Source organism: Echeneis naucrates, chromosome 11 (assembly GCF_900963305.1).
Source record: "Echeneis naucrates chromosome 11, fEcheNa1.1, whole genome shotgun sequence".
In the NCBI taxonomy this organism is placed as follows: domain Eukaryota; kingdom Metazoa; phylum Chordata; class Actinopteri; order Carangiformes; family Echeneidae; genus Echeneis; species Echeneis naucrates.
The window spans coordinates 14,417,880-14,434,864 of NC_042521.1; the positions used below are offsets into that span (position 1 = coordinate 14,417,880).

Below are 16,985 nucleotides of genomic sequence, written 5' to 3' on the forward strand. Positions count from 1 at the left end.
AAGGTCTCGGGTTCAAGCCCCCTGTGTTGGCAAGCATCTATCCTGCTAATGTAGATTTAAGCAAGCTTTTGAACCCCTTCCAGCCCTGAATTCAGTGCTCTGAAGCTGACCTTGACCTCTGACCTCCCAGTGGAAGCAGGCAAGAGAAAAGAAGCTTCTAGTGAAAAAGACGGATGTGAAAGAATCAGTTTCTCAGGACTTGTTGTTCAGTGCGTGGTCTGATTATTGAAATATTTGGGCTTGTGAAATTTTACAAAAGTTAAAAAAGATTATTGACAAAGAGCGATCATACTTCTGTCAATCGTGTGTGTGATCTGGCTCAGTTACTCTACCACTTTGAAATAGTTGATACAACAACCGGACAAACCGCCTTGGCATTCTTTACTGACATTCATTCGACCCCGTATCTCTTCACTTCGCTCCAAGTGGAGGTTGATGTTTTTGTTTTTGTTTGTATTCAGAAACGGGCCTCAAAATGAGCTGGGTTTTTTGGAAGTTTGTGAAGTCACAACAAAGCGTGTCAATGCCCCAAGCCCTGCCCACTGGGACCAACTCAGAGAAACCAAACCAGGGATTAGATTATAGGTTAGACATCTTCATCAGTCAATCTGACCTGATGTTACTAGAGCTGAAAAGCTCAAGAGAAGAAATGTCAAATTACACTTTGATGGTTTTTAAAACAACAAATATCTTTCCTCATGGATATTGCAATGTTTAATAAGATGCTGGGAAATTATGAAATATGGGACCTTGATTCTGAAAGCAGTCTATACTTCGCAGTTGAACAAGACTACTGTAATTTATGTACATTTTTTCATGTTGTCAGTGTTTAACATTGTGACACTACATCTCAGCTGACAGTGGAATTATAGGTTTGTTTATGATTCACCCCTACAGCAATATTTGACATGATGGCTATTTTTACTGCAGCAGTGTCATTAAACCTAATTTAAGGCTCACTTTCTGAGTCCCACACTCTCAGTTTAGGACTCATACCTCCTCCTTTGTCTGTGGTCAGCTGATGTACTCCTGCACGCAATGGTCTGCTGACCCACCGCAGTCAGATCAGGTGCACATACGTGTGTGTGTGTAAAGGTGTCGGCGAAAGCTGGTTGAACACAGTGCGCTTATACTGACATAGATGTGTAAGATTCATTGTTAGATAGATACATGTGCTCCCTCATACCGATCAGCATACTTCACTGTAATTTAAATTTCTTACCGAGGGAGAGTTCAAAGTCAGAAAGCCGAATTCTCTGAGTGAATGTCTTTGGGTATGTGTGTGTGTGTGTGTGTGTGTCTGTGTAATGAAGATTTACATGACTTTTGAGTTCCTGCCATGCAGTAAATGTTTTACATGCTGTGGCAGTGTGATGATGCAACTTCATAATTTGCCAGGGAACATAAGTTATTTGACACACACAAACACGTGCATGCACTCTAGATGTAAGTTTTTCCATAACATTTATTCAAACCATTAAAACGCTCAGCTCAAACTCATCAAATTTCCTTTTGAATCTGAAAGTTGTCTCACATTCTTACATGTAGTACCTTAAAATTGTCATTCCCGAAGAAGACACCTTCTTTGTTTCAAGGGATTTTATTTGATGAGATCAGCAGTCGCTCATTTTGCTGTGAGAATGGAGAGCTTTTTGTTTCCTCCTCACACAAATTAGATAAAAGATGGCGTGTGGATGGATGGATGGATCTTTGCTTGGCTAAATGAATCATTGTGTTAACTCTGCTAAAACTGCTAGCAGGTCAGCATTTTGACTTGTGTTTTATTGGATTGACTTCATCAACGCCCATGGGACTTAATTTAGTAAAGAGACAGAAGAGATTCTTAGAAATGAGCGCATCAGTCAGTTAGAGGAATTTTGTCCGACTGCGTATGCATTTATCTGTGTCCGTGTGTGTCTGAGACAGTGCCGTTTCACTGTCGGGTCATGGGAAGGTGGGGAGGTGAGCCACTCAGTGAGGCTTTGTGGTGGTGCTCCACAGAGGTGAAATTGAGTTTGGATTGTCTGCAGAGCTAATCAGCTCTGTCTGGCTTGAAACCTAACCACTCAGACATGAAAGACGACTGATGCCGTAATAGACCTGGGTGAGAAGTGACCAGCAACCAGCATTCAAATGCTGACATTAGATATGGGTGTGTTAGTCTGCTATGGCCGCCTTCAGACATTCAGCTATCATCTGTAGCAGCTCGTGTTATATTAACCACAGGATAATGCAAAAATGGGCTTATAGTTCAATCTCTTTATCCATTTAGTCAAATTTGTTTAACTTGCAAAGGTTACACTATTTACATTATAAGTACTGACATTTAATAAAAACAAACCTAAGCTGTTCAGGGGAAAACACCATGTTTTAGTGTCTCTAGGCTTATTGCTTTGGAGTTCGACTCATATCTTTGCTTTGTTGCTTTTAGCTTTATTTCCAGCTTTAGTAGTCAGCAGTTTTTCAGCAAAACAAGGTCTGATAAACACACCCTCTGCCAACTTCTCAACCTAAAACAACAGACAGACAAACTAAACAGCTCGCTGGTGGATGTAGTGGCACATTTAGCAGCTCACGTCTCGGGGTTAGTGGAGAGAAAAGCAGAACTGAAAGGAGAGTGAGATTACATTCATCAGTCCGAGCACACAGCCGCAAATTATTTCCAACCATGCCACGTTTGAGGGATGTGTATCTGGGAAAATGTTTGCTAACCTGTTCATTGTCCCAACTTCATAAAGTTATGATGTGCTCATGGAATAATTCCAGTGACTTGTCACTTGCTTGAGATGATGATCAATTCATGTGTGCCCTACATGAATGGACTCTTGTCACTTTGTCAACATTCTAACTGAGAAATATTTCATTTCTATGCCCGATGAATGTCAAAATTGGCATGACATCTATAACGAAAGCAAATATTGCAGACCACATTATGATGTATCATTGTCTCCCACTCTGCTCACAAGACTCTGGTTAGCCAGAGGATCAGGTTTAGCCAGAGACTCAAAAGTCCACCTGTGGTGAATTCAAAGGATTGTAGATGACCTGGAAAGGCACACAACTGTAAGGACTCACAGCTGGGAATGCATGTCAGAGCAAACAGCAAAGAACTGCTCACAGAGTTTAGGGACAGGATTGTGTCAAAGAGCAGATCTGGAGAAGGGAAGTACAAATTTCTTAAATTAAAGAGGTTTGGAACAACCAGGTCTCTTATTTGGCCATCTTACTAAACTGAGCAACTGGGACAGTCTCTCTGGGTGAGCTCCAGAGATTCTGGAAGAAGAGGGACAACCATGGGCTTTATGGCAGAGTGACAGAAGCCTCTCCTCAGTCAAAGATACATGCAAGTCTGGTTGGAGTTTGCAAAAGCAGTGAAAGGACTCTCAGACTGTGAGAAACAAGAGTCTCTGGTCTGGTGAAACTAGGATTGAACAGCTTCTGTCCTTAAGGGCGATGTCAAGATGAAAACCAGGCATTGTCCGTCCTCTGGCCAGCACTGTCTGGTGGTGCTCATAATGATGGAGGCTTATTGAGTAGAAACATTGTAGCACATGACAAAATGCAGCTCACAAATTATTTTTAACTTTTTCCACACCTTTTTTAGTTTAATAGTTATGGCTGTGTTTTACACATTTATTCATTTTCTCTCTCAGCTTTAGGGCTGTATAGCAACATCACATTCAAACAAAATCAACTCTTTAGTCCCTGTATGGTTTTCTAAGTTAACCATTTTCATTTGCCACCATGGATGAGAAAAAGTTTAAATGTCCCTAAAAAATGTACAGACCTACTCTATCTGCTCCATGAATCAAGATTTATTTTACAGTCTGAGTAAGAGATCTGCTCTGGCTTAAAATAACCAGACCAGTGTGTGTGTGTGTGTGCATTTCTTCTCTGGTGTGTGTGTTTGCATGTATCCTGAAAGGTTTTGGGGCCCATAAGCTTCTTGGTCAAGTGGGTCTGACCCGAGTGCAGATTATTGTTTTTGACCTCTGACTCTGTGCTTACTGTGTGTGTGTGTGTGTGTGTGTGTGTGTGTGTGTGTGTGTGTCTTTGTTTATATACACACAGGTGTCTGTCCATTACCCTTCAATTCAATATGATGCAGCTCCAAGGCTTTTTTTGTGTGTGTCTATGTGCCTGTGTGCCTTTTGTGTGAGTGTCTGTGTGGACTGTACTTTTCCAACGCTCACCCTCCACTGGTGGAGAGGAAGTGTAGGGGAGTGGATATGGGGAATTGGGGGGGGGGGGGGGACAGGCCAATGTGGGTTAAATTTTATCATGCAAAAGATGAAACTCAGTAAAGAGAAACATAAACAGATAAACAGATTTTTCTGTTTTTAGGGCTGAAACAGTTAATTCAAAGTTCAGAAAAAGTCAATGAACAAATGAGATAAGAATTCAGAAAGAAAACAAGCAACAGAAGGAGAGAAAAGTGTGAAAGTGTGTTGATGAGCCATACTGTATAATCACAATGGGTGCTTTTTTTTTATTTCCTTCAGTTTCTCTGTCTTTCACATGCAGTCATAAAATACATGAACATGCATGATCCTCCTATAAATACATAGACACACATGTTTGTACACTCAGTATGAGTTGTGTTATACTGATCCCCAGATGGCTGCAAAACTGCTGTGTGCAACTAGAGAAAAAAGGACGAGCAGTCACAAAAATCTGCTGGAGCTGGTTGTCCTAGTTTACAATGTGTGTGTGTGTTAGTATATATACATACATACAGTGTATATATATGTGAGTGCGGGGGGTTCATCGTTCTCATGCACATTGTATTAGGGGCCAGCTGGGTTGGCCTCCGCTCTACACATGAGCCTGATTATGACTCAGTATTGCATTACTGACATTCCTCCATAGCTCTCTCTCTATTCTCTACCCCCCCTTCCTTTTTCTTTATCTCCTTCTCCCTCTCTCTGTCTACCTCTCTTCAGACTGGGCAGATTTGCTGAGCAACCGACCCCCCCCCCCCACCTCCCGCCCTCCCTCCCTCCCTACCCCTCCCTTGACCCCCTCAGCCAAGCCCGAACTCTCAACACGTGATCCATACAGCTGCAGATCACCTCACCGTTTTCCGCCTTTCTTTTTCTTTCAAAGCGGCTTTCAACTGCCTTCTTATTAAACCACGAAGGCGTCACCGTGCAGTACACATGTTGCTCTGGTCCTAACACCATTGCATAGTATTTCACATACAGCTGAGGAGAAGGAAGAGGAAAAGGAGGCGGATAAGAGGGAGGAGGGAGAAATTGAAACCATCAAGCAGTTCAGAGAAAATGTCAGTAGATGCATAAGAACAAGGGGTGTGTGTGTGTGTGTGTGTGTGCGTGTGTGTGTGTGTGTGTGTGTGTTGTTGTGGGTGTGTTTTCAGGAGAGAAACTGTTGGTTTTTGTGCAATGCTGTCAAGACGTCCTGACAGTGACTTTTTCTTGGTGGGGGGGGGGGATTTGAACGCAGCCCTGAAGATAAGGGTGTAGAGTACGTGACAGGTATCAGCTCACCGTTTAAAAATCCTACACTGGGTTAATCCAGTGTGAGGGAAGGGGGGGGGTTATACCACTCCTCTCTGCTCTGCCTTTATGCTGCCCAACACAAGAAGAAGGGGCAGGCTGACTCTCCTTCTCTCTCTCTCTCTTTCACTCTGTCTTTCTTTCACTCTCGTCCTTCCTCTTGTCACTTCCTCCCTCCTTCCCCCTCTTACCTCTTGTGTTCTCCTTGCCAATCTGTCCCTCCCTCCCTCTCTCTTTTCCTGACTTCCTCCCTCCCCTCCCTCTCCTCCTCCTCCTCCTCACCCTCCCTCTCTCTCTCTCTCTCTCTCTCTCTCGCTCTGTCTGTGTCACTGGAGAGCGTCTCAGTGTGAAAATGCCATCCTGCTCTCCAGACTGTTGCCTCTTTCAGGCTGTGGAGGTAAGAGACTTTGTGTGTGTGTTCATCTTTTTTCTGGTTGTCTATCATTAGGTCTGTGTGTGTATGTGTGTGTGTGTGTGAGTGTGTGTGTGTTGGTTGCCAATTTGAGCGATGAGGACCTTTTGCATTTTCTCCCCTGATGTTTCTAAAACTTTTCTCACACAAAGCTCATGCGTCATAAATTCACATAGAGGGGCGTGAGAGAAGAGAAGAGGGAGTCTTGTGGCTTTGCAGGGATAGAGAGCACTGTGACGTTCTTTCTGATTGCATTTTGGTTGAGTCTCGTATCTTGGCGTTGCTGTGCTGGCCACCGTTGTTGACAATTCTCTGTATTTTTGTGTGTTTCCACTTCTCGATGCCATTGTTCGACTTCATTTTCCCTGCCTGCTCACCCAGGCCCTCACCCATCTCCAGCTTTGTGTCTTGTTTCATTTAATTTTCAACAGTTGTGCCTCTGGCGGGTTTTGTGTGTGAAGTGCGGGATGGCAGAATCCCTGCTGTGGGTATATGGGTGTATGAGAAATCACACACAAACATACGCACATAGACAGTTTATCTCTTTTTCATTTAATGATGCTCATATTGTGTGTGTCTGTATTATGTACCATGTGAGCGCAAGCTCACCACGACGTGTGCGTGCATCTGCTCATACAGTGGGGTGAAGCAGCTGGTCTGTGCAGAGTGACACTCGAAGAAGGCAAAATTACCACCAATTTAAATGTTGCTGTGGGCACTTTGCTGAAATAGTTCAAAATGGCGCACCAATGGAAGTTACTCTGGCTCAAAACTGTAAACTCAAAAATTGCTATTTGTTCCCAGCTGTGACATTTTGGTGGACGAAAAACAACATGTGTTATTCTACTGTCCAAGTGTGAATGTGTGTTTTCCCTGTTTTGTGGACTGCAGATGCATGTGACAAAGAAACGTCTCTGTGGGTTGTACGCAAGCAGGTTTACATGCATATGTGTGGAAGTGCGTGTTAGTAAGTCTGGTTGAGCTGAGAGCGCAGCGGCCAGCCGACCTTTCCAGGACGTCATCCTTCCTTATTTTATTTGCTTTTTTTTTTTTTTAAGTGCTGCTCACGTTGGGATGACAGAATAATATGAACAGGATTTCACCAAAGGGTGGACTTCACAAAACACCTGGTTATGGAGGTAAATGTAACTAAACATTTGCGCCACATGCCTTTTTTTTTTTTTTTTTTTTTCTCTGCAGATTTGATTTCCTGAAAGCAACTCAGGACATGTCACAACTTTTTACTGTCTTTTTCCTGTCTACTGCTTCCAGCCAGGGAGAACGTGACCTTCACTGCTCTTATCGGCATATATTCCCACCATTATTCTCGTGTACATTTACAGATAGTGAAGGTGTGGAGCGAGGATGGAGCTGGTAAAGTTGTGGAGATCCCAGCAGACATGACAGCCAGAGACGTCTGTCAGCTCCTGGTCTACAAGAGCCACTGTTTGGACGACAATGCCTGGACCCTGGTGGAGCACCATCCCATCCTCGGCCTTGGTAGGGATGTGCCTGTGTGTGCGTGCCTCCTGTTATGGATTTAATGAACTCTTGTGTTTGTGTGTTTGTGTGTTTGTGTGTTTGTGTGTGTGTGTGTGTGTGTGTGTGTGTGTGTGTGTGTGTGTACTCCACCCCCCAAAAGAATCTCTGCTGTGTGTCTCTGCTTGTACATTACTTGTTTGTACATACAGTGTAAGATGTTCAGACAGCATCATAACTTCCAGTGAGGCTGAATCTGTCACATCAGTTATGCTGCGGCCAGTTTTAGTCCTGTTTCAAAGGCCACATCTTTCTGGTGGGTTTGCCTTCCACTGCATAGCAGTATCTTAAGGAGTGTCTTTTCAGCAGGTGTGTTTCACTCTCGTATGTTTGTGTCTGTTTCTATACCCCTTTTGTGTGTCTCTGAATGGGTGGGGATACTCTGTTGTGTGTACCCTCAGTGTGTATGTTCACTTGAGCATGGCACGAGTGCTTGTATGCCTTCTATAGGACTGGGGCAGGGAGGTGCGGTGGTCATAGGATTAAGTATTTTCCATGTTCTGCTCACATGCCTGTTCCCTCCCAAATAATTCACTGGTTGGAGAGTGAAGGATTAAAAAAAATCCATCAAGACTCATGTTTTACGTCTCCCATTGAATCTTTATTGAAGGGATTATAATTTTTTGCTCTCTGTCTGTCTTGGTCGTTTGGGAGGCTTTCTGACACCCGAGTTATAATTTTAGAGTGAAAGGATCACTTTGTGTTTTGCTGCTTGATCTGCGATTCTGGAAAAAAGTGCAGTGGAGAGATGGAATGTGAGGTGAGGAGAGAAAGGGAGGGAAAAAGAGGGAAAGAGACGAAGAGATGAAGGGAGAAAGAAAGAGAGACAGAGGAGAAGAGAGAGAGCGAGGGGGGGAAGGGCGGAGAGGTCTGGACTAAAGCGTCATACCAGAGCTGCAAGGAACCAATCGTGGGTTGCCGTTGGACGAGCCCCTAGCCCTCCTAGCCAATCAATCTTTCCTTAACCCTCCACAGGAAATTCCCCTGCTTACAGCCAGCACACACGCACACACAAACACATACACACCCATATACAGAGCGAGCCCAGAAATTTCCACCTTTAAAAAAACTCAAAGAATACTTTTCTTTTCTCTATTTAGCAAAAACAGCATCCACTGATGTACGCACAAGCCTGTGTGTGTGCCTGTGTGTGTCTGTGCGAGTATGGGTACGTTTGGCCTTATCAAAACAACACTGTATGAGTTAATCTGGAAGACTGATTAAGTGCTAAATCCTGCTAGCTATCATTTCGTGTGTGCGTGTCCATCCAGAACTGGAACATCCTGTCATAATCAATTTCTAATCGGCCGCATACATACATGAGATCATACGGCCTCAATTTGAAGAAAGAAAGAGTGCAGCACGCACACTCATACAGAAAGTAATCAGGCCTCTGTGGTGCAAATTGAGCTGGTTAGGTCTGTGTGAGCTCTTAATGTTTGCTTGTGTGTTTGTCTGTGGCTTGTACTTTGCTTATGGCTTCGCTGCTCTCAGCAATCAGTGCAAATACATGACATCACCACCCCCCACCGCTCCATCCCCTCCTCATCTCCACCTTCACCTCCTCCCTCCCTGAATCCCAGTGCTTCATCTTTTCACAGCCCCTCCTCATTTAACCTCTCACTCCCTCGCTTGTCTCTTAGTTACAGGCGATTTTTCTTGCTGTGTCATTGTATACAATGGTGTAATCAGGGATAACAATACTTACAATATTCGCAACAATAATACAATAATGACAGGAGTTGGTTCCACTCAGTTATGGCTATTCTTATACTGAATTTTATTTGTCTCACAATATACTGCCAATAAGGTATTCACGACTCTGAGACAGTATAAAGATGGTTTTGTGTGTCAAAAGGTATAAAAGACCATTTCTCTTCATTTTACACCAATTACCCACCAAAACGAATCAAATATTTATTTTTAACCTGAATGGATGTTCACTGTGATTTTTTTTTTTTTTTTTTTGGTCATAGCACATGATAAAGTTGTGATTTTCTGCTTCCACAGCTCTGTTGAAACTATGAAGGGTTGAAAACAGTTCACGCCAAACAAGGCCTTTTCAAGAAAAGGACATTTCAGAATATGCTTTCAAAATGAAGAACAGAGTGCGAGGAAATGCATTTAAAAGAGCTCCATATTATGCTGCAACTATGAATCTATTAGATAGAATGCAAATGTGGACTGGACTCTAACATTCAAGCAGAAATAAATTTAAATAATAATAATGAGCCCTAAAGGTATATGGGAAAAAAAAAAAAGTCTGTTTCCACTCACACTATTTCCCCGAGGATGACTCAGAGATGACACTGTTTGTGTGTGTGTCCTCATGCAGAGAGATGTCTGGAGGACCACGAGCTGGTGGTTCAGGTGCAAGCTTCCATGAGCAGCGACAGTAAATTCCTCTTCAGGAAGAACTATGCCAAATATGAATTCTTCAGGAACCCCCTGGTGAGTCTCTTGCATCTCTGAAATGACCTTTCTCTGACTGCTTCGTCTTAGCACGCAGCCCCCCGTACACGCACACACACACACACACACACACAGCTGTTCTGCAGCCGATGTTCCAGCCGTGATATTTTTGGATTAGAGCTGCGGACAGCAAAAAATGTCATGTTAAAATTTGTGACAAAACCTGCAGGCACCAATTGTTTCTGATCACACATTCTCTTGTAAATGTAGCAAACCTTCAGATTTCCTCAAAGTCATACCTGCTAACATACTAATGCTGGTAGGTATGATGTTTAACATGGTGAAGGGTATTAGCGAGATAAGATTGGCTAATTAGCACTAAAGAGGAAAAGGCTGATGGGAACGAATTAGTTATAGCTGGCTGAAATCATCACTCATAAACCAAATGGTTACGTGCGTATTGGCCTATATGGTAGGGACAGATTTGTGTGTGTTTCATCAACTTTCCTGCCAACTGTGATCAGACAACAAAGCTCAGCACTGTCAGTGGACAAATTGAAATTGCTGTTTTGATGCTGTCACAAGATTCAGACCCACAATGACTGAATTAATTACCTCAAAGTGGACCTCAGTGGGATCATGGGGATCCTGTTGTTGAGAAACCACAAATATTAACTCCACTGCGGCACTAGAACAAAAGTCAGGCTATCACCATGTCTTGGATTCAGCCCCTTGGGTCCATCTTTTCTCCTAAGAGAGGACCATAATGGTGCCTGACAGACCAGCATCATCCATCAGTACCTGCGCATTATATCCACCTACTGACTGTCACTGCTGACAATCCAATTTTTATGCTTTTTTTTTTTCTGTGAATCTTCATATTTTTTCAAAGCCCTCTATTGTCCCATATCACTTAGCTTTCTACACAATACTGTATTTGTGTCATCTCCTGGTGTGTTTGGCCTCACTGTGGTCACACTATATTTTATTTCTGTCCTCCCTCCGGTGATGTAGAGGCTTATTCTACTTTTTCTTCAGTGCTTCTGGATAAGAGCTAAAAATCTACAATGCAAAGCTGCTTATCATTTTTAAAGACACAAAAGCTGCCTGACAGCCAACAAGTTGGCATTAGCCAGCTTCCGTGGCATCTTTTGCTGATGTGGACTCGGCGTGGGGCTCTGCTGTTATGTGCTGGCTAGGTGTACAGTGACATTATTGCTGTGGTGATTTAGGTGTGTGTCAGAGCCAGCAGGTGACCTCAGCTCTGTGGTAATGAGCACAGTAAAACACCAGAGTGCTGGCCGCGGCCTGTCAATCACGCTAAGAGTAGCACTGCTGGCTAAAGGGGATTACATCAGCGGGTGAGATCATGCTCCATCTACTCCCAGCCTGGAGTGCCATCTCTCTCTCTCCCAGCACTTTGCCGCTGAGTCCTTGCACTCATCACACACACACACACACACACGCGGACGCCTGTGTGCACAGAGTGAAGATTCTGAACAGACACCACCACCCCATTCTGAGCTTGCATATGCACCAAATGTTTTCTTCTACTTCAGTCTCTTCCTCAATCTGCGTGTTTTTCCATCCAGAACTTTTTTCCAGAGCAGATGGTGGCCTGGTGTCAGGAGTCTGATGGCTCGATCCTTCAGTCACAGCTTTTACAGGTGAGGTGATGACTAAGTGAAAGGACACATACGCCTCTAATAGCACGCGTGCAAAGACTTGATTCATTACCTAACGGCGAAGTGTTACCTCAGCTTTAGTTTAATCCTACACCTAAATCTCAGCTCTGAAGTAGCTGCACTATAAAGAGAGAAAACAGGAAAATGTTCTCACTGTGCAACACTTTTTTCTTTGTGAGGACATCTACTAATCCAAAAATGTGCATGCACACACTCAGCTTATGCACCTAGATATTTTAGGACTGTAGAAAGAAACAAAAACAGATCTCCGATGTATATCCAGTTCACAGCCGTGTTTCCAATAGAGGCTGTTGTGTGTTTTTTCCAGAACTTTCTGAACTCCAGCAGCTGTCCAGAGATCCAGGGCTATCTGTACATGAAGGAGCCAGGACGCAAGTCCTGGAAGAAGCTCTACATGTTCCTCCGACGCTCTGGTCTTTATTACTCCACTAAAGGAACATCCAAGGTGATTAATGGATGAAATTTTGTCCAAAAAAGCTGACTTTCCAAGATTATTTTTATTTTTAATTATGCTCATTCTAGTTTTTCTTTATGGAAATTATGTGTCCTATTCCGAAATGTTTTTTTGGTCGATTTCCATGATCCTTTTCTTTGTGTTGTTTTTGACGACCCTCTCTGTCGACCCGAACAGGAGCCCCGACATCTGCAGCTCCTGTCAGATCTGGAAGACAGTAACGTCTTCACAATCATCACAGGCAGAAAACTTCACAATGCCCCTACAGACTACCAGTTTTGCATCAAGGTAATATGCACACTCACACAGACTCCTTGTGGCAGAATAGATGAGGCCATTTCGCTATTTGTTCTCCTTTAAGTGTGTAATACATCAACACATCCTGTCAGAGGTAGATGACAGATGTAGTATTCAGTCCATAGTTTAGGTGCAGAGTGTGTGTCCAGGAGTAATCTGTGGTGGTTACCTGCTGATCTGGGATAAGCCCAGTCGGATAAACTGGGACGGTGCAGGGAATCTGCCCCCCCATTACCTCTCTGTGAGACACACACACACACACATGACGCCCAGCATGTCAGATGCTGTCAGCAGGGGTGACAGTGCAGGATTTGGTCTGGGATTTTACTGTGCTGCTGGGGTGGGGGGGTGACTGGATTGTTGCTATGGCAACGTAAATGAATTTGTCAGTAGGGATTGTTTTTAAGAAGCAGTGTGTCTAACATCTCTTGTTACTGGTGGAGGAGGATACTGAAAATCTGCACTGTGAGGTTGGACTAGTCTTCGCTAGTAGAGGTGCACGATATGGTTGTTTGTGTAGAACAATTGCCGGAACATTTTATCAAATGTCGTCATCAGCACTGAACTGTCAGCGTTGCTACCTGAGAAGGTTGACAAGCTTTCAGTATCATTCAGAGCTTTAAGAAGACTTTATTGTCTCTTTGAGGCTACAATGGGCTGCTATTAGTAAGTGCCAAGAAATTGTCCCGAATAAAAGGATAAAGACGACAATTAATATTTGTGCTGCTTTCGGCGGTCGGAGACACCTCCTAGTGAGTATAAGAATGAAGTTTCTTCTAAACTGGGTTATTCAACGCTTCTAGCCAATGTGTGAAACTTAGAAGTAGTCTCTCTGAACACAAAAATTCCACAAAGACCAACTTTAACTAAAAAAAAAAAAAAAAAAATTAGAGTAGAAACAGTGGTATTAGTTTCTCTGCTAACATTATGACTTACGTTAACTCATCACTGGTATATGTGGTAACAGTGGCTGATGTTGGCTTTAAAAGGACCACAAATAACAATGTTATAGGTATTTTTGTTGCTTCCCAGCCTTTGCATTGCTTGTATGGTGTATTTGAGTGTATATAACCAACCACTAATCATTATTTTGACCGTCTCTGGCAATAACTGAAGTTCTACCTTATGTGGTGCTGTAGGTCTACTGTAGCAATGCTGTAAACCAGAAAATATTACTTATGTGTTGATGGTGTGCATGTCTTTAAGCTAATGTCCCACTGTGCTCGCTGTTTGACAGCCCAGCAAAGTGAGGAGCGACTGTAAGGAGCTAAAGATGCTGTGCGCTGAGGACGAACAGAGCCGGACCTGCTGGATGACTGCCTTCAGACTGCTCAAAGTACTTTCTTTGTTTTGATCCTACGTTGCCGTAGTCAGGGCAGCATTTGTCAACCCTCTGCAAGCTGTAACAGTTATAGATATAGACAGAGTGAATTTCCACTCGGTAATTTGCCTGGCAGCACTTTGAAACATGAACTCCTGTCTTCACAGTATGGGATCGTACTTTATCAGAGCTACAACATCCCACAGCAGAGGAAGACGAACCTATCACCTTTCTCAGCACCTGTGGTAAGGATCTGCACTCTGCCCTGCTCTAATGCCCTCCATCAGCCAACAGCAGTCCAGATTGACCCATTGGTTAGATGATAGCGAGCTGGAAACGAGTTCACTGTGTGACCACTTTGCTCTTCTACACAACGTATGCAATTAGCATTAAAAAAGATTTGTAAAATACTTAAATGCATTACCATCCAAATAATCATTGCTGTTCCGGACGTTTTGTTAATAAGGACAAAGTAGTTTTACGGTGAATGGATTATTATCCAGATTCAGGTCAGGCTATAACAAAAGCAGACCCGTCACATAACATCTTATCCCAGAGCTGTTTACAAAGGTGAAGATTTACATAATGCTCAGCCACACTACAGCATGTAAAATATTGAACACTCACACAACGTATGTTGTGTTAAACTGAAGACTTCTCACCTCACTGCACGGGTTGGTAGAAGTCTCATAAGCTCCTTGAGAAAGATTGTGGTTTAAACTGAGTGAGAAAATCTCCAGAATCTGTACAGAGTTTGTTAATGGCCTTGTGGTCATGTAACTTTTATTCTGGCGCACACGTACACACACGCAAATCGTCATACCTGCTGCAGATATTCACTATCAGTTAATCTGACATGCTTTTGATTAATTATTTAACCAATAAAAGTAAAGAAAATAGTGAAAAACATCTCAACGTGTTTCAAATGTCTCTACAATAACTGACAAATTATTCAGCAGTTAACAAACTTGACCAGTCTGATGTACAGATAATAAGCGTACGGTATTAATTACACAAAATATTTCTTTTATGTAACAATTTACAAAAATATTATACATTTCATAATGACATGTAAAAAAATACTTAGTTATTAGGTATGATTCATCCCATATTTTGAAATTTAAGGCAACAAATTTTCAATGTCAATTTAAATTCTTGAGTTCCAGAGGTTTTTTGAATGTGGCTGTGTTCCTATATTTAAACTTAACTTAGAAGCTAAACTTAAAATCACTGCTTTAATCTTCAGAAGGTGTGTTAAAATCAATGTTGTTGATCTATAATGGCCCCCGTCGTGCACGAGCATCATCATGATGGTGAATATTTCCTTTTTAGCGAAGTGAAATGTGGCCATGTGATCGTGACGAATCGTAGCTATTTGTGCACCATATCCTCAGTGGAGCCAGAGCTCTCAGTTATTACCTAAAAAGAAGCAGAATAATTTGAGCAGCAGAGGCTGGTTCTGCTCCTTGGAGAGGCATTTTGTCGATTGGCTGACGTGGGTCTTGTGCAGACAGGATTTGTCATGCCCCAATGAGAGTGTCTGGCTTGTTTGACCTCTGACCTTTGTCTACCCCACCTCTCCCTCCCCTTCACCCACCCCTTGTATATCCCCCTACTCCCCCTACCAGCGGAGTGTGTCAGAGAACTCTTTGGTAGCCATGGACTTCTCCGGACGGACCGGACGCGTCATTGACAACCCCGTTGAAGCCCAGAGCGCCGCCCTGGAGGAGGGTCAGACCTGGAGGGTAAGAGAGAGACGGATTAGAAACATAGATGCATCAAATGTGACTGGTAGTTTTCTATGAGCTTCTATATATTTTGGTTTGGATAAAGGACTTTCATTACCTTAACAAAGTGCAGAGTTTTCCACCGCACAAGGAAATGCAAACGCCTTCAATAATATTTGTGCTCTCATGTATGAATGTCACGGTTTCCTTGGAAAGAGTGTGCATGAGGTGGCCTCCATTTTGAACCAATTTATCTTTCCCCTCCAGCACTTTTCTTAGTAGATTTTCAGTGTGCAGCAGCTCCACTTATCTGTTGCTGAGATCGCAGCTTATAGAGCTGGAGCAGAACACAGCTGCTCACTTCAGACCATGTTTGTGGGTCTACCTTGCTATATTAACACTAAAGCACATCAGTCCAGTAAAATGGAACACCTAAGTCAGAGGAGCTTTAGACGGAATGGAGAGGGGGATGAAAGCTGCTGTCGGGGATTCTGCTTTAATATGCCGTTATTTCATGGCAAATGTTGGCTGATTCTTCCCCACAGAAGCGGAGCCAGCGTATGAATGTCCTGGGCAGTCCCAGTCCCCTGCACCCGTCCTCTCTGAGCACAGGTACGCTCACATCAGCAGACAAAACAACAGCAGTAAATGTTCCTGGGCGGCTATGAACTGAAAACGCTCAGTGAGTGTCTCGCTCTCTCTCTCTCGGTCTTTCAGTGATCCACAGGACACAGGTATGGTTTCATGGTCGCATCATGAGAGAGGAAGCCCACAAAATGATCATTCAACAAGGCCAAGTAGACGGGTAAGGACGGCGCTGAGCTGCTTTTGGTGCAGCATTATCTGAGGATCAATGTTGTCCTTGTGTAACAGATAAGATGCCTAAAAACTTCAAAGCACATGTCTGATCTGTCAAACCCATTTATTGGCCCCTACCCAGAAAATGGCAGTAAGGTTCTCTGCACACCAACTCATCACCTCAGTGGTGTTTTATATTTCTGAAGTTGAAATTTTTCTCACTTGTGCTCTGTGGCTGTGTTAGGTTATTCCTGTTGCGGGACAGTCAGAGTAATCCCAAGGCGTTCGTGCTCACCTTGTGCCACCACCAGAAGATCAAGCACTTCCAGATCCTACCGGTGAGTCACATGACTCAACACAGTCACGCCGCCGCAGGAAATGTCATCCACTATTCTTTCAAAAATCACACAAGGCAAAACCGCGCTATCACATGGGTTTTTGCCTGCTTGTGTCTGAGGTATTTACCAACAGTTATCAGCTCAAAAGCCAAATGAACCTGAAAGGTTTTCATTCAACTGTTTTTCAGTGTACAATTCTTCTCTTTTAAAGATTTTCAAATCGGGTTTTTCTTCCTCCCAGGCAGCCATCTGTTTCTATTTATTTTGTCTCCGGACCGGCATCAACTTTAAAGGACCAGTTCACCCATATTACAACAAACACATTTTGTCGTTTTCTCCGGAAGCTATGCAGTCACAGACAAACATTTGGCTTTATTTGCCGAGGTTTTGAGATATCTGCTTGATGTAAGATTTCTAACAGTGGGGGGACACACTGTACAGGCAAACACTGACTTTAGGTTCATC

General features: G+C 43.2%; 1 protein-coding gene across 3 annotated transcripts in view; it reads left to right on the forward strand.

Moving 5' to 3' along the window:
• LOC115050807 (growth factor receptor-bound protein 10-like) overlaps window positions 1-16,985 on the forward strand; it is a 37,510-nt gene that overhangs the window by 16,875 nt on the left and 3,650 nt on the right. For 2 of the 3 annotated variants that reach the window (XM_029513882.1, XM_029513883.1), the window contains exons 6-16: window positions 7,272-7,428; window positions 9,803-9,918; window positions 11,472-11,546; window positions 11,893-12,030; window positions 12,217-12,327; window positions 13,574-13,672; window positions 13,825-13,902; window positions 15,286-15,402; window positions 15,930-15,996; window positions 16,102-16,189; window positions 16,427-16,520. In XM_029513882.1, coding sequence (XP_029369742.1) covers window positions 7,272-7,428; window positions 9,803-9,918; window positions 11,472-11,546; window positions 11,893-12,030; window positions 12,217-12,327; window positions 13,574-13,672; window positions 13,825-13,902; window positions 15,286-15,402; window positions 15,930-15,996; window positions 16,102-16,189; window positions 16,427-16,520 — 1,140 coding nt within the window. Of the gene's footprint in view, window positions 1-5,768; window positions 5,914-7,271; window positions 7,429-9,802; window positions 9,919-11,471; window positions 11,547-11,892; window positions 12,031-12,216; window positions 12,328-13,573; window positions 13,673-13,824; window positions 13,903-15,285; window positions 15,403-15,929; window positions 15,997-16,101; window positions 16,190-16,426; window positions 16,521-16,985 lie in introns of those variants that run through there. The other variant, XM_029513884.1, reaches the window with a different exon arrangement.